This window comes from Euleptes europaea, chromosome 6, assembly GCF_029931775.1.
Source record: "Euleptes europaea isolate rEulEur1 chromosome 6, rEulEur1.hap1, whole genome shotgun sequence".
In the NCBI taxonomy this organism is placed as follows: Eukaryota; Metazoa; Chordata; class Lepidosauria; order Squamata; family Sphaerodactylidae; genus Euleptes; species Euleptes europaea.
In genome coordinates, this window is record NC_079317.1 from 56,278,053 (window position 1) to 56,298,725 (window position 20,673).

General features: G+C 44.3%; 1 protein-coding gene across 1 annotated transcript in view; it reads right to left on the reverse strand.

Annotated features, from left to right (window-relative positions):
* PLEKHD1 (pleckstrin homology and coiled-coil domain containing D1) overlaps positions 1-17,930 on the reverse strand; it is a 37,593-nt gene extending 19,663 nt beyond the window's left edge. The window contains exons 1-5 of the mRNA XM_056851611.1: positions 17,782-17,930; positions 5,531-5,624; positions 3,831-3,920; positions 3,262-3,338; positions 1-92 (exon numbers count right to left, since the gene is read on the reverse strand). Coding sequence (XP_056707589.1) covers positions 1-92; positions 3,262-3,338; positions 3,831-3,920; positions 5,531-5,624; positions 17,782-17,930 — 502 coding nt within the window. The remainder of the gene's footprint in view (positions 93-3,261; positions 3,339-3,830; positions 3,921-5,530; positions 5,625-17,781) is intronic.
* Between the last annotated feature and the right edge of the window lie 2,743 nt (positions 17,931-20,673).

A 20,673-nucleotide genomic window follows, 5' to 3' on the forward strand; every position in this document is an offset into this window, starting at 1 on the left:
CTAAATACTCCTGTTTCTCCTTCGCAAGCTGGAGCCCTTGTGCTTCGAGGGTCTCAATCATAGCCTCTCCCAGCTGAGCATTTCTCCAGGTCCTAAAAAAGAACCAAAATCAATAAGAAAGTGAAAATCCCCTTTTAAAAATATACCATGCTGTCAAATTTACAATCTCCAATAAACTTCCTTTTATGAAAGAGAGAGCGCATAGGGAAAGCTATTCTATGAAAATATCTCAGACAATGAGAGCCAGCAGCCCTACCTACAACGTATTATTAGGGTAGGAAATAAAGAAGATAAATTACCAATGTGACACTGTTATAGGAAACTCATTTCTCTCCAAAGAACAAAATGGCAATAAAAACTGTGGACCCCACGGATTCATAATATCCCTGAAAACTTTCTTCAATTTACTAGGCCAGACTGTGCCTTTTGGCTCTCAGTGAGCTCCTGACATGACTGTCGCGAGGAGCTAGCGGATTAGATTAGAGTCCTCAGGATACAATCCAGAAACGCCAAGCTAAAAAAAGCCAGTGTTTGTTTATTTACAGGGCACAGATTATTTACAGCAATCTCCAACACTCTCGACTTCCACCAAAATCTCCCCACACCCAGTCACAGGGTAATAGACATTTATACATTTCACAGGCTTCAGGAACCAATCAGTTTACAGCTGAGTCATTGCTTAGTCATTGCTCCTATTTCACCTTATTTCATCAGCCATGGTTAACACCTGTTCTAACCAGCTCAAGGCAGTCTCCCAGGATGCAATGTGTTCCTGAGCTTTCAGTTTCTGATATGCCATGACTTGCATTTCTTGACAGTGACAGAGATTGGCTCGCCTGGAGAAAATAGCAGCTTTGGAAGATGGACTCTATGGCATATCCCTTTGAATATGCCACAAATCGTATATGTGATACAAAATAGAACTTTATAAAACCAACAATGTAAACAGCAGTAGTAAACCCAAAATTAAACCAAAAGAATCAATAATTAGGACTCCCCACTCAAACTCTCTTAAAAACCTAGAAGAAATTAGTCTTCACAGAGATGAAGGACATCAGCTCTGGTTCATGTAAGTGTCCATGGCAGTGCATCTAGGTGCAACCACCTAGTACTGCCAACCTTCAGGTGGACCTGGAGAGCTCCTGGAATTACAACTAATCTCCAGACTACAGGGATCAGTTCCCCTGGAGAAAATGGTTGCTTTGGAGGATGGACTGTGTGGCTGCTGAGGTCCCTCCCCTCCCCAAACCCCACCCTCCCCAGGCTCTACCCCAAATTGCCAGGAGTTTTCCAACCCAGAGTTGGCAACCCTACCGCCACTGTCTGAAAAGGTCCTGTTCCTTGCTGCCATACACCTCACCTCCAATAACGAAGGGAAGCAGAACTGGGCTTCAGTTTACAATCTTAAAGCAAAGGCAAATACATATGAAAGAACTTTTAGATATCCTGGTCTCATTTTAATGATGTAGGCATACATGAGAGAGCTCCTCCATGTTCATCTGGGCATACTCAAAACTGGCATGCTGTTGTTAAGCCAAGTATTAGTGGAGAAACAGGCCTTCCAGGGATCTGGTGCTGTCAATGGGATATAACACTGGTGCCTAGTTGGATGGCATGTTCTCCCATGAGAGTCTTGTTACAATATCCCATCACCCTCTTTTCTCAGAGTGGAATTGGTGTTGTGTTCTACACAGAGAGGGAGATGAAGCCCCTGTAATTCACCACAGAAGCAGAGACATGTCTACTGTATACCCCTTTTGCTACAAACAGCCATTTTATTAGCTCTGTCCTGCTTAAGCCACATGTATCTTGACCTTCAGAGCCATGCCCTCTCTGCTTCTCTCTTAACCAAGGAACTGCATGACTGCCAGAGCAAATCTTCAGAGCTATTTTAAACTCCTCTGGATAGTAAAAGTGCTCTTCAATCACTTTGCAATGCCATAAATACTTATAATTATGACAACCTAGATCAAACATATCCATGCTGTAGCCTAGGGTGTTAGAGGATGGTCTGACATGCAGAAAAAACCCTGGAAGTAATTTGAAGACTGGAGGCCAGATGACAGAAATCAGTTCCCAAGGAGAAAAGGGCTGCTTTGGAGGGTGGATTCTGTGGTATTTATACCCTGCTGAGGTCGCTTTCCTCCTCAAACCTCACCCTCCCAAGGCTCCACCCCCAACCTGGAGCTGGCAACCCTAGGGAACTGATCTCTGTAGTTAGGAGATCTGTTGTGATTCCAGGAGATCTCCAGGCTCCACCTGGAGGTTGGCAAGCCTAGAAGGAGAGAATAAAGCGGGGGGGGGGGGAAAGAGAGGCTATGGGGGCTTTCAGTAAAGGAAAAGAGGAAATAGTGGGGAACAGGAAAATGAGAAGCCTCCCACAAGTCTTTGTGGGTTCGCGCATGTACTACTCTAAATCTCAATTATCTTAATCATGGGATTACTACCTTGTTAATTAACTATGTATGATATATTCAACAGTTTCATCAGAATATGTCTTCATTGTCTTTTCTAAAGCAAAATAAGAAGGCCAAATTTAACTTTTAACCTCTATTAAAAGAGAATTATTCTAACTTTTCTGTAACTGTTTCAATTAACTGTCAAATATTAAAGTAAACCTTATGCAACCAGAGTTCACTGACAGTTGAAATGTGCATGAACTCACAAGGGGTTACCGCACTTTGTATTCCCAGCGATGTATTAAGAGTTTGAAAATGTTAAAAAAAACATCGCTTTAAAAGGGGTTTTGGATACCACGGCTTATAAATAGTTGGAAGACGTCTTCACAGCTAAAGGGGCCAAACAAAGCCCGAACAGTATTTTTTATAATGTTTTCAAACTCTTAATACATTGGTGGGAATACATAGAAAGTGCGAACAGTATTTTTTATAACATTTTCAAACTCTTAATACATTGCTTGGAATACAAGTGCGGTAACCCCCACAGACTTCAGAAGTCAGCCATGACCAGCAAGAAAGGTGGTGATTTAATCAAAATACTGCTACACCAAGACCCCCATCTCTGTATACTCTAATCTTTCCAAATATGTCCCAAATATAATATAGTTGACCAGCTGTGTTGGCATGCAAAAATGTGAAGTCAATTGAAAGTGCAAATAAATGAAAGAGTTACTAACACTTTTATGTTAAGGACACAAAGCATTAATAATATCCAAAGTGCTTGAGAGACAATGGCAATATGGAAGTTGGCTTCAAGGAAAAGAAAGGTTTAATGGGGTGGCTGGCTGCCCACTGTACTTACACTTTTCCAGATTCTTGGAGCATCTCCAGCCACTGGGTTTGTTCAAACTCTGATTCGGCAGCTAGAACAATGTTACCCTTAAAAAGAAATGTTAAAAGTAGCTACAAAGAGAAGAAGATATACAAAGATGCTCCATCAATGAAAAAGAAAACCAAATATCCCCACTCTTATATATAGACGGAGTTTCAGTGGGGATTTCTATATTACAGACACGTTGCAGGTTAAGTCTTGTGGTTCCCTCACCCAAAGAATCCTGGGAATTGTAATTTGGAAAGAGAACTACAGGAATGACTGCTAAACAGATGGAGTCTATAGTGTAGATAGGCCTCAAGAGTCTCAGGAACATCTGACACTACTATTATAGTGGAAGCTATAGCTACAGAAAACATTACTGGGTGGGCAGCATGTCAAGGAAAGAGCTGAGCATGCTGGCAGAGAGAAAATGAGTGGGATTGGCACTACTACATATCTACGTGGTGTATCTTTTGGAAAATGAATTTCCTTACTTGTCCATTTAGCAGGTTTCTGCAGCATTAAACATTTATTCAGTTGAAAAAAAGTTCCCTTACATGGAAGTCCTCATGGGAGATTTTCATTGCATAAGGCATGTTGGGCTCTTCTTTGGCTTCTACGATGCAGCCACCAAGAGGTATGACACCCTGAAGAACGATATACCAAACATTGGGTTAGATGGTAAGAATCTCCACTGAATAACAATGGAATTAAGATGGACCAAATCTCTCACAGTGCCTTTTTGGCATTAGGGTTGCCAGCAGGCCTAGAGAAAAATGTCCAACAGTGGGGAAAATTTGGCTAGAAAAGTGACATTGCGGTGAAGTTGCCAGGTTGAATTGCCAGGTTGAAGTTTCCAGTTGAGTAAAACCTAGTGTTGCCTAGCAACAGGGGGAACTTAAGGTGCGGGGGCACGGAGGCACATGGTATTATGCGCCATGATGTCACTTCCAGGAATACCTGGCAGTAATGTCCCCGTCCTTGGGCAGAGGTTGGATGGCTATCTGTCAGGAGCACTTTGATTGTGGGATCCTGCATGGCAGGGGGTTGGACTGGATGGCCCTTGTGGTCTCTTCCAACCTTTTGTGATTTTGTGATTTTTGCAATGTCACATAGCTCTAGGAATCATCAGAAACCCTATGGTAAAACTGGGTTTTCCCCCATAAGTGACATCCCACCACACACAAAGCCAGCTTTAAGAGGGGGATTATAGAAGAAGAGTTGGTTTTTATATGCCAACTTTCTCTACAACTTACGGTAGAATCAAACTGGCTTACAATTTCCTTCCCTTCCAACAACAGACACCCTGTGAGGCAGGTGAGGCTGAGAGAGCGTGACTGGCCCAAGGTCACCCAGCTGGCTTCGTTTGTAGGAGTGGGGAAACAAATCCAGTTCACCAGATTAGCCTCTGCCGCTCATGAGGAGGAGTGGGAATCAAGCCTGGTTCTCCAGATAAGAGTCCACCGCTCCTAACCACCACTCTTAACCATTCTCCCCCACCCCTCTTAGTGGCAGTAAGTAACAAGGGTTGCAAATGGGAGGCCTGGCCACCCTACCCTAGAAAAAACAGAGTTTTGGGGGGATTGCTAGAGAGTTCTGAAGATGTGTGACACCACTTCCAGCATTCGCAGTGCAATGACATAATTTCCAGTGCAACCTGGAAGTGATATCATCACACCTTGGGTGACCACAGCATTTGAGGTGAATGCTAGAGTGCCACCCAATGTGATGATGTCACTTCCAGGTCATACCAGAAGCGACATCATCATGCTGCAGACACCAGTCACCTCCTCATTTTTCCAGGGAATTTCCTCCTACCACCCAGCTGAACAGTGGTGGGCAGCGGTCTCCCACTATACCAGAAGACCTAGCAACCCTAGTCACATGATGCCCAGCATCACCACCAGAAGTTCCCATCAGCCCTAGCTCTGAAGCACTGGAGTACAAAGGAACATTATACAGATACTTCATTTCCCACAAATAAAATACATCTATACTTCACTACCTTAATAATATACGATAAAGAAAATTTAAGTATCTTTTATTTTCATGATACCCAAATATTTACAAAGGAAAGAAATGACTCTGCTGTTTGTATTTTAAGGGACAACAACAAAACAAACTGGCAAGCATGTTTTCTGTAGTCTGGTGGCACAGTATGCAAATATGGCAGATGAGGCCTCAGGAATTCTAGATCATAGCTCCAGATGTTGACAAGATAGTATACCACCAGAGAGTGTTTGTAGGTATGGCTTACTTTGGGGTGTATATTAAAGTATCTATTGTTTTCAAAGTTCTTCTTTTCTCCCTCAGCATAGTAAAGCAGAAAACTCTCTTTGATGATAAAGAACCTGAAAGAAAGATGAAAATAATTTGTCTTTGTCAACCTTTTAATGTACACACCAGACCATATCATATGGGCAGCAGTCATATGAGCTGTCTTATGTTGTCTAGTCCTTCTTGCTCAGTATTGAGGGCATCAAGCTCAGAACTGCCTGATCTGATTGGTAGTGACTCTCCAAGATTTCAAGCAGAGAAAGGCCCTTCTCAGGATTTGCTATCCAAGACCCTGCTAACTGGAGATGCGGGGAATAGAACTTGGGACTTATGCATGCAAGGTTTGTACTGTGCCACTGAGCCACCGTCCTTTCCCCTATTATTGTGACATATTGTCTAATTGAGGACCAACTCAGCGAAACTGGAGAGTTCTAAAGAAACTGAACCTATAGATGTGAACCACACATTCCTTGCAATTATACGAAACCAACTTGGGGGAGATTATTTTCATGGCCCATCCGGCCCTACAGTTTCATGGTTACAGCCAAGGTTGCCATGATCAGACCGGGCCAAGAAATGTAGCCCAGTTCTGTGAATACCTCCTGTAATCTAACAATACCAACTAGGCTCCAGAATGTTGCAACACGACCAATGGAAGCCTTCAGTGAACACATGATCTTTTAAATTTTGCTCTCCAACCATGAGGGCTAGAAACATCACTTTGTTTAAAAAATGGAACCTTTAAGATTCTCAAAATCATAACATGCTGCTTCTCTATGTGAAAGGAGCACACAATACTACTAGCCAAGTGTGGTGAGCTGAATTCTAGAGCTGTCAGGCCTTGGGGACTTGAGGCAGAAAGTGAAAGGTAATTATCCAGGCTGGAAGTTGTTTGGAACGTATTTGCAGCCACAAAAGTAGCTTAAGAGTTTTGCAGTTCCTTATATTTCTTTAAGGTGAGAGGCCTGTCCATAATTGCTGATATATTTCAAGAGTGATTCCAATTTGAAGCTTGGCAAGGGGAAGGCATTTTCTGTCTATGCAGAATAAAGGCCTCTTGATTCATTTTTGGAGAAGCTCATGCTTGGATAGCTGCTTTCTCTCATTTCACCATAACTTATCCCAGAACTACTTCTGTCAACAGTGGCATGGCTGATTGCAAACTGCTGCTTACCTCCCTCAAAGTCAAAGTAGACTCCATAATACCCCAAGGTCTGTTATTATTCATTGTGAGTCACCTGGAACTTTCTAGCTATTGTAAATATTTGAACAGGGAAAAAAAAACATTGAGGACATTTTTCCCATTGGAAAAGCAGGCAGAATGGTTTCCTCTTTTACACCATCAAATTTTTCTCAGACATTGGTAATGAGGACTACCAAATGTTTTGTTCTACTGTCAACCTTCAATGAGAACTGTGCTTCATGCTTGGGTTTTTGCATGACATTTGGAGTTTGCTGGCATTTATCTTTCTCGTAAGATGACTCTCCATTAGGGTTGCCAACCTCCAGGTAGTAGCAGGAGATCTCCTGCGATTACAACTAATCTCCAGCCGATAGAGATCAGTTCACCTAGAGAAAATGGCCACCTTTGCCAATTGGACTCTATGGCATTGAAGTCCCTCCCTTCCCCAAACCCCACCCTCCTCAGGCTCCACCCCAAAAAACTCCTGCCGGTGGCAAAGTGGGATCTGGCAACCCTACATATACACAGTTCATCCTATGCAGTGCATTCCTATGCAGAATTACTCCAGAATAAGTCCATTGATTAAAGTGGAGCTAGATTGGAGTAGCTCTGCATAGGATTGCACTGTCATTCTCACTCCATTTGATGCAGGCACATGTGGCGTGGAAGTGGTGATCTACTAGTACAATAACCCCCCCCCCACACACTCACACAAAACCTCTTTGATGAGTAACAGCAGTGGGACAGAAAAATGAGTGTACGGCCTTGAGCACCAATGGCTCCATCATACCACTTCACACTCTTTGGAAAATTATCCCCTGTCTCCATGCTTGTTTTTAAAAGGCGTTTGTTGCTTCCCTCACAGAAATGAAGGTTTTTCACACTGGAAAGTGCAGAACAATCTAAATTAGAATATTGTCGAAGGCTTTCGCGGTCAGAGTTCATTGGTTCTTGTAGGTTATCAGGGCTGTGTGACCGTGGTCTTGGTATTTTCTTTCCTGAAACCCAACCCCTTTCTGACTATATATTACTCTTCCTACTCACTTGACACGGAGAGCCACTGTCCTTCAGTGTTAATCCTCTGAAGATGCCTGCCACAGCTGCTGGCGAAACGTCAGGAAAGAAAATACCAAGACCACGGTCACCCAGCCCGGATAACCTACAAGAACCAATCTAAATTAGGGTTACCAACCTTCAGGTGGGACTTGGAGATCTCTGGAGAGTACAACTGATCTCCAAACTGCAGAGATCTGTTCTCTGAGAGAAAATGGCAGCTTCAGAGAATTGACACTATGGAATTACATCCCCGCTGAGCTCCCTCTCCTCCCTAACCTTGGCTCTCCCCAGGTAGCACCCCATATCCCCAGGAGTTTCCCAAACTGGAGTTGGCAATCCTAGCCTATTTTCACAGACTGCTTTGGAAATGGAGAGAAATTTAAAAAGGAGTGCCACATGGTTGTTGTGAGGATAAAATAGAGGAGAGGAGAAACATATACACTGCTCTGAGATCCTTGGAGGAAAAGTCAGATAGAAATAAGGATTTGGCAGGGGCCCAGGATTGCCTGGCGCTCTTTTTCTTGCCTGGGGCTGAGAGTTTCTCAGCAATGGCTTTCAGAACATATATGTAGCACTGGTGTGTAAACGTGGGGGCTCCCTTTCTAAATTTGACTGTATTATGCACCATAGCTACTATTATTATTATGGGTTAGAGCTCATGGTAATCCCTGATTTACATCCTGCCCCCATCAGATCGGAGTCCAAAGTCATACTGACAACAGCACTGATGGCTTAAGGAGCTTTTAAATCTGGACTCCGACAGACTGTGCTGCTATAAGCTACAGCTACCAAACATTTTGGAGTGTGAGGCTCATCACATATCTTGTAACAGTCCAGCTGCATAGAACTAAGTAGAATAAAGACCATCCATGTCATGCCTCCAAGCTCTGACAGCTTGAATTTTTCCACAGTCCATAACAGTGTTTGCCTTAATCCTCACCAAATATGTCTGAGGCTTTTGAACTGTTCTCATGACACAATTTATTTATTTTTGGCAACCTGGATGAGATTGTCTGCAACATCTGTAACCTGAACCTTCTTTTAAAGTATTAAAAGTTTGAGCACGAGTCCAAAACTACACAGCGCATGGTTTGAGGGAGTATGCGAATCACATTAACTGATATCACAGGCCCAGTCCAATGTATGTGACAACTGCACAGTCTCCAACAACCACTGTGCTGAAAGAGTTGGAAGCCATAATGGTTAGGATTGCTTATCATGATGATTGTCATCATTCCATTCTGCATGACCTTCCTGGATGCCACCAGTGGGGGTATGGAAGTTCCCAGTTTGATGTTAACCAACCACACTGGTAAGCTCTTTTAAACATTACAGCTGGGAGAGATCTTTCATTATAGTGAGCTTTCAATGACATTTCCAAGGTAAAGATAACAAAGTCTCATCCTGTGAGACAGGACAGAGTAGGTTTGCCAACTGGCCTGGAATAAAACATCTTATCCCTTTAATAGCTTAATGAGATATTATTTACGAGGTAATGTTATTTACTTCCATGCCGTGAAAATCTTCAGCTGCTCATTTCCGTACATTAAGCTTCTATTAAAGTGACAGGACATTTTTCTTCGGGCCAGACGGCAACTCTACTTTCACATCATTTACTACCTGATCCTTTCAACTGTGGCATTCTGCAAGAAAATCAGATATTGCATCACTGAGCCACAGCCTCTGCCCATCCTCTCCATCCTTGCAGTAAGTCCGCACTTGCACAAACTGATACTGAGTAGATCTAGGGTGGCCAACCTCCAGGAACTAGCTGGAGATCCCCTGCTATTATAACTGATCTCCAGCCAATAGAGATCCATTCACCTGGAGAAAATGGCCGCTTTGGCAATTGGACTCTATGGCATTGAAGTCCCTCCCCTCTCCAAACCCTGCCCTCCTCAGGCTCCGCCCCAAAAACTTCCTGTTGGTAGCGAAGAGGGACCTGGCAACCCTAAGTAGATCTATGGTCCGTAGGTTCAGACATTAAATTCTTCTGCTCATTCACCTGGGAGTAGCTAGAACTGAAAAAATATATCTTGTGTGATTCTCTCACAGAAAGCCTGTTTTCTGATGATAAATGTTTTTGTTCGACATACCCATACACAATGAGATTAGCTAGGTAATGTTTTATAATGTGTTTTGAAAACATAAAAGGACCATGTTAAGTATTCCCTGTGGATTACAGCATCATTTCTGGGCCTCGAGCTAACAATGCTTTTTTGGAATAAGTCCAGTAACTAAGTATAGCAAATAATTGATGTTGAACTAGGGTAATTTTCATCCTCTGGGGATATTCCAGTAAAAGTAGAACAATGCAGCCTCAAGGGTTGTTCAGATCTGAAGCTCCAGAGCCCGTCACGTGTACCACTCAGAGAGAGGCTGAGACTTTTCGGTTTGTGTTTTGGGCACAGAAGTACAGATTTGAGTATGGGGATGGGACAACATTAAAGACACTGCGTGCATGCAAACTGGAAGAGAGATCTAATTTATTATGGAAACACAGTCCTCCAGTGTACGATAGACATGAGCGACTTTTCAGCTGTTGGGCTTTACTCAGGACCTTGTTTTGCCCTGGAGATCATAGGCCACATCCTACCATTCTGCTCACCTAAATGTTCCTCTGGCACAAGGAGCCTCCTGTGCTGGGGGGGAAAGCCCCTTGCCCTGAAACAACACATTGCCCTTAGAGGAGTGAAATTATGTGCATAATATACTTCCATCCCAGTGCCCCAATGGGTGAGCTGACAGATGCTGGCCTTTCCTTCCCAGCCCAGACGGTCAATTCCATCAACAAATTATTATTTTTTAATGCCTCGACTGTTAAAATAAGTTGATCAATAAATTCCTTGCAGTAAACAATTGGTTCTTTAACAAGATCCTGGTATGAGTTTTAGTACCATTTAAAACTGCTGTGACACATCCATGAATGCCATATTTTATTGTTATGAATGTAAGTAGTGCTATATTTCTTACAACAGTTTTGGACCAACTTAGCCATTATAGAGGTTCTTAATTCTGAGGTGGTTTTCATGTTTACTGAAAGATCCTGTTTGGTATCTTCTGAATTAAGTGTTAAACCCTTGTTAATTGCAGTTTCCCATCTGTGTGGTGCAGTGGTTAGAGTGTTGGATAAGGATCTGAGCAACCCAAGTTCAAATCCTCACTCTGTCAATGAAGCTCACTGGGTGAACTTGTGCAGCCAGTCATGCGCTCTCTCAGACTAACCCATGTCACAGAGCTGTTAGGAGGGAAGATTATTATTGGCCTTTTAAGCATGGGTAGTTTCTGCTAGATATTCTGCTCTCTTGATGCACACTATTTGAACTCGAATTCTCAAATCACTGTGCATGGGGTCTTTTTTAGGGCTGTCGATTCGGTTCGGCCCGAACTGAAAAACAGCCAAATTTCCCCTGATTCGGCGGTTTTTCGTTCGGGACGAACCGAACTCAAAAATGGCGGTAAAACGGGGGAGCCGAATTCAGCGAGTTCAGGAGTTCACGAATAAATTCAGCAAATTCGGGGCGCAGCAGCATAACCGTCAGTAAGCAGAATTCTCCCCCGGCCAATCGGTGGCCAAGCTGGGTCTTCTTCTGGCCAATCAGTCAGGATTGAGTACGGGAGGAATCAGCTGCTGCGCGGCCCGGCCGGGGAGAGAAAGAGAGATAAATCCTCGTGGGGTGTGTGTGCACATTCGCTCCTTTCTGTGGCTGCAGGGGGGGCATTTTTGGGGTAGAGACCCCAAACTTTCAGCAGAGCTTCAGACGAGCCTTCTTAAGAGACCCTCCAAGTTTTGTAAACATTGGGTCAGGGGGTCCTGAGATATGGGCTCCACCCCTTTTCCCTCCCCCCTTTTCCATTTCCGTGGCTGCAGGGGGCGCTTTTTTGGGGGTGCAGCCCCCAAACTTTCAGCATAGCTTCAGACAAGCCTTCTTAAGAGACCCCCAAAGTTTTGTAAAGATGGGTTCAGTGGGGGCAGAAATATGGGCTCCCCCCTTTTCTCTTTCCGTGGCTGCAAGGGGTGCATTTTTGGGGGTGCAACCCCCAAACATTCAGCATAGCTTCAGACGAGCCTTCTTAAGAGACCCCCAAAGTTTTGTAAACATTGGGTCAGGGGGTCCCGAGATATGGGCTTTCCCCTTTTCCCTATTGGGATGAATGGATCACCCGATCCTGTATGCATCTCCAGAGCGGCAAATCCAAGGCAAAACCTCCTGTGTTTAAATAGAATCGTATTGGATTACCCATTCCTCCCAGCCCCTCCTGATGGAACAGAAGACAGCCACAGTAAGACCCCTTTGGGGGCTTTAATCTATAATTTTTCTCCTGTGTGTGTGTGTGGGGGGGAAGCAGAGTGTGTGTGTGTGGGGAGGGACCAGTTTCTGTGGGTGGGGGGGAAGCCAAAGGGGGCTTTCGCCCGTTCTGCCTGGGGTGTGTGTGCCCCCTCGAGTCGCTATTTTGATGCTTGCTCAAAACTGGTTTTCAAATGGTGACTTAAAGAATGCATTTGCCTGGTCCCGACTCGAGTCCGATGCAAAAGGGGAAATTCCATCCCCTCCTGCTCATTATGCATAGCTAGCTGCCTCTGTCCCTTTCCATGGTTTGCAAACTCCCAGGTGTCAGGTGTTGTTTTGCATGGTTGCAAACATGTTGCTTTGCATGGTTGTGTTGCTTTGCAGTTGTGTTGCTTTGCAGTTGTGTTGCTTTGCAAACTTCTTCGCACCTGCCCCGCCCTTGCTCCCCGCAGCTCAGCTGTTTGTCGGGGCTGGGAGCTTTGTGCATGGGCGGCAAGCTCTGCTCAAAGATGCACATTAAGGGTGGGGGAACCCCTTTCGGGGCCCATATCTCAGCCCCCCCTGACCCAATCTTTACAAAACATGGGGAGTCTGGCAAGAACGGTCCTTTGAAGCTCCGCTGAAAGTTTGGGACCTCTACCCCCAAAAATGCCCCCCGGAGCCGCGGAAAGGCGCGGTTGTGTTTTAAATGGCTTTACTCGGCCAGATTTTTTCCCCGAAGTTTGAATTCGCGCCGAATTGCTTGGACCCGAAGCGGGGGAGTTCGGACTTCGGCATATCCCGAATCCAGACGGGCCGAATTCAGCCGAATCCGAACTATACCGAATTTTTTTTTCAACAGCCCTAGTCTTTTTCCCCTGAAAAAATTCCTGGAGTACTTGGGGTTAAACTTATGCATCACCAGGGAAAATGCAGAGCTTCAGAGCTAATGGTATAGGCATTATTCCCCTCCCCCTTTAAATACTGCTTTGTGATGGACTGTAGTCAATTTTTTATAAATATGTTAACAGCTCTCACCAGCCAGGCGGCAAGACTCTAATTTTACTGAACCGAGTAGTCGCAACTCATGGCAAACCCTCCCTCCCCACGACTTTTCCTTCTGTTTTCTTTTCCCAGACACTTTCTGTTGTTCGAATTCCCCCCCTTTGACCAAGTGATTCCCTTTTTGTGTGTGTCTCTGTATGTAGGTTCTCTGTTTGTATGTCTTCATGTTAGCTGGGCAAGCCATTTTCTCACATTTGTCCAGCCAGCCAAGGTCTTAAACTGACACACTCGCTGTGAAACTGACCAAATAAGCAGCCTCATAGTATTCCAGCTTTGAGGGAAGGGGCTGGATGGGAGGAAAGACAAGTGGGAGGTGAAAATGAGAATGGGTGTGGGGAGAAAACCTTGAATTGACAAGTATGCACAGGACTAGCTTTCAAATTGGGATCAAGGCAGACATTACACTTGGGCTGAAAAGCATTCACAAAATGTGGGGAAAACACGAGGGGAGAGCGAGGCGACTTCTAAAGGTCAGAAAACACATGTATAATGAAAACAAAGCCCTGAAATACTTGGGGCTTGACGGCAACAGGAACAACCTGTGCATAAAAGGCCATTGAAAGCCATTCTGGATACCCCTTAGAGGTGAAGGTGGACCATAAATATATAATAAAATAGGGCATGTTACATTTTTAATTTACATTTGCCTAGACATTTTCCCTAATAATAATAGCTTCTACATGACCTTAATGCTATGGTATGTTATAGTCTAGCACAAGGTGACAGGAAGCAGGAAAAAAGCAGTTTACCTCTTTTGGAACCAGAAAGAAAATAGGTTTCTGGAAACGACAGTTTTTTCCATGTCTTGTATAGCAAGAGTCATGTATGAAAGACTCACAGTGTTGGGTGCTTTATTATGCTAATAGCAGACCTTGATTCTGAAAACTGTAACTGATTTCTGTGACTGAGGTTGACAAATGAACCAACTCCATATTCCAGTTCCAAGACAAAAGAACAACATGTACAGATCACTGGTCTTTATGGACTAGCCATAAATGCATTAGTAGATGATGTACAGACAGGTCTACGGTGTCCAATAATCCTTGCCAACCCCAACCCACTCACCGGTGCTTCTTGGTTTTCCCTGGAATTCCCTCACTTATCAACCGAACAGTACTAGACGTCATGGACAGAGCCAGCCCTTCTTGACACTGAAGCTGCAATATGTGCTTGAGAGAACAGTGCAAGATGGCAACCTCCCTTAGTGCAGAATAATGCTTAGCTTTTCCATGAAAGCTGAAAAATACCTCATCACCAGCACTACAATATGCCTTGTGTAATGCATACAAATGGGTTATTAGTTGTCTTGGTCCCACAACAGTATGTGTACTGTGGAAGGCAAAGATTTTACTGCTGCAACTACTTTTCTTAAACTGCTTTGGCAGAGAACCATTAGAGAGATTTGGACTGTTAGCTGACGTTCCAAATGATGCTCTGTAGGGGCCTGTTCCGGTAAACTCCAACCATACGAAAACCATTAATGACTAAAAGGTGTATGTAATGTGGGAGTTCTCTTAAGCATGGCGGAGGAGCAGCAAAGGACACTTTTAAGTTTTCGTAATCCCATAAATTCTTTTCATATAATCAGAAACTCATATGGATTGAACCATCTGCCAGTTGCTATATACTGTCATTTCTTATGTTTTCAAGGTCTGACATACAGGGCTATAACAAAATGGAAGCTATATAGCCATTATTTGGTATGGAGGGCAACAGTAATAAATGTAACAGTACATATCAAGAGCTCACCACAGCCTGGATTTAAAGTTATATTTTTATATATATGTTATGCACGCACCAACAGGAACCCATGAGGAACTTGTGAGGCAGGGAAAATCCCAGCCAGACTGATCCCCACTTCCTCATGCAACTTTTTTCTGTCCACCATGGCCTCTCTCCCCCTCCTCCTGCTGGCTGAGCTTCTGCACCCTACACTACCCCATCTGCACCCATTACTACTGGCCTTGCCTGCCTAACTCACCTTTCTCTGCTCCCTACCACACCTACATTTCCTACCATTAACACAGCTTGCCTACTCACTAGGGTTGCCAATCTCCAGGTGGTGGCTGGAAATCTACAGAGATCAGTTCACCTGGAGAAAATGGCCACTTTGGAAGGTGGACTCTATGGTATTATACCTATTGAAGTCCCTTCCCTCCACAAACCCCATTCTCCTCAGGCTCCACCCCAAAAATCTCCAGGTATTTCCCAACCCGGAGCTGGCCACCTTACCCAGCAGTGCCACCTTTCATGGCTTTCCCACCACTTCCTCCTTCTTAAAAGTGGCAGTTGAGACCCATCTCAGTTTTCTTCTCCATAAAGTTAGATTTGGGAGCTTCTAGAACACCCCTTCGTCCTTTTTAATTATCACTTTTTTCCTGCAAACCTGGTGGTTGTTCAAGTTTGTAGAAAAATTCCTTTTCTCTTTACAGGCACACATTGTGTGGATTTTTTTTATCTGCCTTCTAGAATTGGATGTATTGATATATAAAGAGCCAATAAAGCAGTGGTTTATTGGAATGTTTCCTGCCCTGTCCTAAGTCTAATCAGTGGGATTTCTGGCCAGCTTTTACAGGGCTTGTTTTCCTTAGAAGAAGATGGCATTGGAGGCATGTTGTGTTTTCATTCACAAATACAAAGATTGACAAGTTTTATGGAAGCACATGAGCAAGTATACAGGCAGATAGTCCGAGAGCAACCTCTGCACCCTGAGCCTGAAAGCTCCGCCTCTCTTTGCAAAGATTAGATGAGACCTGCCTTTGGGCAGGTTTTAACTTTTTTTAATGGCTACTTTTAGTATTTTAGTCTTGTTGCTTGCTTATTGCCAATTTATTACATTATATTTGTTGTTATATGTTTTTATAATATTTGTGCTTGTGTAACATCAAGAATTTTTTATTGGGAGGCAGTTTGAATGAAGGAGGGAAGGCAGCATGGTATAGCCCGATCTCGTCAGATCTCGGCTGCTAAGCAGAGTCGGTACTTGGAAGGGAGACCTCCAAGGAAGACTCTGCAGGAGAAAGCAATGGCAAGCCACCTTTGCGTTTTGCTTGCCTTGAAGGCCCCTTGCTGGAGTCGTCATAAGTTGGCTACAGCTTGACGGCACTTCACACACACACACAGTCTGAATGAGCAAACTATCCCATCAGTGCGGTCATGTCATGTCATGCCATGCCAAGCCAAAGGTAACTTTTTCTTGACACTCTGTATCAGAACAGCATGGCTCAGCACAACCTCTGCACGGTGTCCAATGCAGACTTGTAGTCACTCTAAGAAAGGACAAATTGTGTTGACTTTTTCAAGCCACTCCCCATACGCCATGATGCTCCTATAACTCAGGCATACTATTGTGCTTGGGCAGCGCACCAGTTGATTCTTTCCTTCTGATGCCATGCCGTTCTCCTGTCACCTGATTTGTGCTGAACTTCAGCAACAAACTGCCAACTCTTCCCATGGAATCTCTTCTAGTGCCTCCAGTTTGTTGTAAGTATCAGGTCTGAAACCCTCAACCAACATCAGGCAATTCTTGCTTTATAGATGTAAATTACTCACTGCCTGCTAAAAACAAGATGACTTCTTGCCATAAAACCGTGCTAAATTAATAATGATGGTCAAGTGCTAGAACTGCATTGCTAAGAGAGGTTAGAAGAAAATGAGCATTAATGTTGGACAGCACCCACTGTGACATCACAAACAACTCTTCCAGCACAATTAAATTCCTTCAGATGTACAGCTAAACATCAAAAGGTTTTTGGATTTAAATTCCCACACTTCCACTCCATGAAAGGTAGGAAAACAACTGTTTAGTTCTTGGCACAATTTTTGCTACACTGTTTTTACTCTGCAAAGGGGGGTGGGGGGTGGCTAACACAGTGCCACACACTGTTAAAGAGACATAGCACAAATGACAAGAAAAGTGATCCATGGAAGGTTAAAGGCTACACCCCTCCTACATAAAGCTGGCTGGATATCAACTGTTTCCCCTTGGAAAGGATAGTCAGCAAAGAGCAACCTGCTAGGAAGAGGGAAGTGTGCCATCAGAATATTCGGTCTAAGCAAAGAGGTTGGTGTGGCACACATTAATTATCCACAATGGTAGCCTAAAAATCCCAGAAAACTGCTCCTGATACTTCATCCCAGCAACACTTTAAGCTAAAACCCTGCCTTCACATCCCCTCTCATTTGCCCAGAACCCCTCTGCATGAACATGTACTGCAATCTTTGCTTGCTTTGAAACGTTTTAAACCACAAGCTAATTGATATTCTGGAAGTTTGAATTATTGTATTGGCATGGTAGTAGAACACACATGAACACATGAAGCTGCCTTATACTGAATCAGACCCTTGGTCCATCAAAGTCAATATTGTCTACTCAGACCAGCAGCGGCTCTCCAGAGTCTCAGGTGGAGGTCTTTCACATCACCTACTCGCCTAGTCTCTTTAAGTGGAGATGCTGGGGATTGAACCAGGGACCTTCTGCCTGCCGAGCAGATGCTCTACCACTGAGCCACAGCCCCTCCCCTCTTTGAAACTTCTTTAGAGGGTTTTCCCTGACTGTCCGGCTTCGGTTCCACCCAGCCAAAGCCCTGCACTGTGTTTCCACTGAAGCATTTTTATTGCTACTGCATCCCTACACAACCCGAATCTGCAGCTTACCTCCTGGACCATTTGGCAGACGGTCTCCCGAAAGGTCTCTTCCAGAGCACTCCATACAGCTGCACTTTGGTGCTGATGTCCAAGGCATCTGAATCCGCTTGTTCCATAGATGGAGAAGGAGAGACAGAGTTGGATTTAGAGGCGAACATCGTCCAGATGGATGGATTAAAAAAAAAATCTAATTCTCTGCCTCTGCTCTGTGACTCAGGGAATCCGATTAGACGCAATGAGCCAGAAGGATGTAACCGGCCACTGGGAGACTGAGGCTACGCTTTGAATCGATAACCAGACGCTCTGGGCTCAGTCAATATTCGTCTCCCTGATGCAGAGATGCAGAGAGCTTCCTCGTGCTGTATCGCTTCCTGATGCACTGAAGCAAGGCTGAAGTTCCAGCTCAGCCCTGAAGATGGTCTCTGCCATAAAACAGGATGAGCAGCTGGATCATAACAAACCAAACAGCAAGAGATTATGACATTAACTACTACATGTTAAAAATTAGCACATACCTGTGTCTCTGTTAAAAATTAGCACATACCTGTGCCTCTGTCCTGTACTATGCAAGGTAGACAGATGCCTTTTTTTGAAAGCCACGTACACACAAAAAGGAGTTTTTTTTAACCCCAATTTTCTCTACTTTTTTAAGGAGTCTCAAAGCAGCCTTCCCTACCCCTCCTCACAACAGACACCTTGTGAGGTAGGTGGGGCTAAGAGAGTTCTGAGAGAACTGTGACTAGCCCAAGGTCACCCAGCAGGCTTCATGTGGAGGAGTGGGGAAACCTACCCAGTTCTCCAAATTAGAGTCCGCTGCTCTTAACCATCACACCACGCTGGCTCCTACATGGAGTACATGGCAAGAGTCAGAGTCTGCTACAGTGCATTTCTTTAAGTCTATGCAGTAAAGCAAAAAGTATCTAACTACTTCCCATGCTACCTAGTAGTGCAGTGTAGTGGTTAGAGCATCCAGCTAGATCTGGAACACCCAGGTTCAAATTCCCACTCTACCATGGAAGCTCATTGGATGACCGTGGACAAGTCATACTCTTGTCTACCCTACCTCAGAGGATAAAATAGAGGAAGGGAGAATAATGTTGTGAGCTGCTTTGGGTCCCTGCTGGGGAGAAAAGCACGGTATAAATATATTAATTAATAGAAGCAGGCTTGGCAAATAGTTAGCATATACTGTTTGTACTGTCATAGCTCAGAAAGGAGGAAGAGGGGAAGGGAGGGGAAAGATACAAAGCACGTGAGTGTGTGCAGAAAGTGAGCATGAATCCAGATTTGCTTTTTGTAGCAAAACCGAAATCCTTGGATGGGTTTCACATGACTGCTGTGCCCTTGATTACGGTGTCAGAAAGGCTCAGCCCTGCTTTACATTAACTGTACGGCCTCCTGCTAAGAGGCAGGGACATGCCCAAGTTGCCTTTCAGGGCTTTTATGAATACAAACAGAGGACACATTGTGCACATACAAGCCCCTACAGAATCTGTTTGTTTCTGCTTCAGCAGCTCTTCTGCTAAACCTCGAAACTTTTTTTTTTAAGCCTACTGTGGTTAAGATGGGGTTTCACATCAGCTGCTCCAGGAAAATCACAAGATGGCACACCACATTATGTGATCTCTCATTGTTTGAAGCATACCATTTCCATGCTGTTTTACACTATACCTTGTATTTCATTAAATACTTTCCTATAAGATTTCATTATGGTAATACACCAAGATGGCTTTAGAACTGGCACAAACTGCTTGCAAGTTTGTTTCTGTAAAAGTAAAGCCTACTCAACTTATAGGCAAACTGAATATTACAAAAGACACCATTAAGTTGCCAGTGCTCTCTTCTCTCAAGAAAGCCCACATGGTGTAATGATTAGTGGGTCAGACTAGAATCTGGGAGACCAAGGTTTGAATCCCTACTCTGTAGGGTTGCCAGGTCCCTCTTTGCCATCTGCAGGAGGTTTTTGGGGCGGAGCCTGAGGAGAGTGGGGTTTGGAGAAGGAGGGGCTTCAATGCCATAGAGTCCAGTTGCCAAAGCAGCCAATTTCTCCAGGGGAATTGATCTCTATCAGCTGGAGATCAGTTGTAATAGCAGGAGATCTCCAGCTAGTACCTGGAGGTTGGCAACTACACTACTCTGCCAAGGAAATTCACTGGATGACCTTGGGCCTGTCACTCTCTCTCAGCCTAAATGGAGGAGAGAGGGCATTTACTTCATTTGCACCCCTTCTTTCTCTCCAAGGGGACTCAAAGCAGCTTATAGCATTCTCCTCTCCTCCAATTTATTATCACAACTACCCCGTGAAGTAGGTTGGATTGAGAGTGTGAGAATGGACCATGGTCCTCCGGTGTGCTTCCATGGCAGAGTGAGGATTCGAGCCTGGGTGTCCCAGATCCTAGTCTGATACTCTAACCATAACACTACACTGGCTCTCAATGTAGTAAGTTGCTTTGAGTTTCTTTTGGGGAGAGGAGGAGGAGAAGAGTTGGTTTTTATATGCTGACTTTACCACTTAAGGGAGAATCAAACTGGCTTACAATCACCTTCCCTTCCCCGCCACACAACAGAAACCCTGTGAGGTAGGTGACGCTGAGTGTGACTAGCCCAAGGTCACCCAGCTGGCTTCATGTGTAGGAGTAGGGAAACAAACCCGGTTCTCCAGATCAGACCCCCCCCCCAAACCACTGCTCTTAACAACTACACCATACTGACTCTCTAAATAAAATACATCCTGAATTTCTCATCGCTCCTGGAATCGATGCTTTGGCAACTGTTTGCTGAGGTGGGGCTCATACAGTAAATGGTAAAAATAGGCGGAAGGCTGCTGAAAGGGTATTAAATCCTAATGTTCCACTAGCAGTAATTTTTCACTGGCTCTAACCAAGCAAAAGTAATGATTCT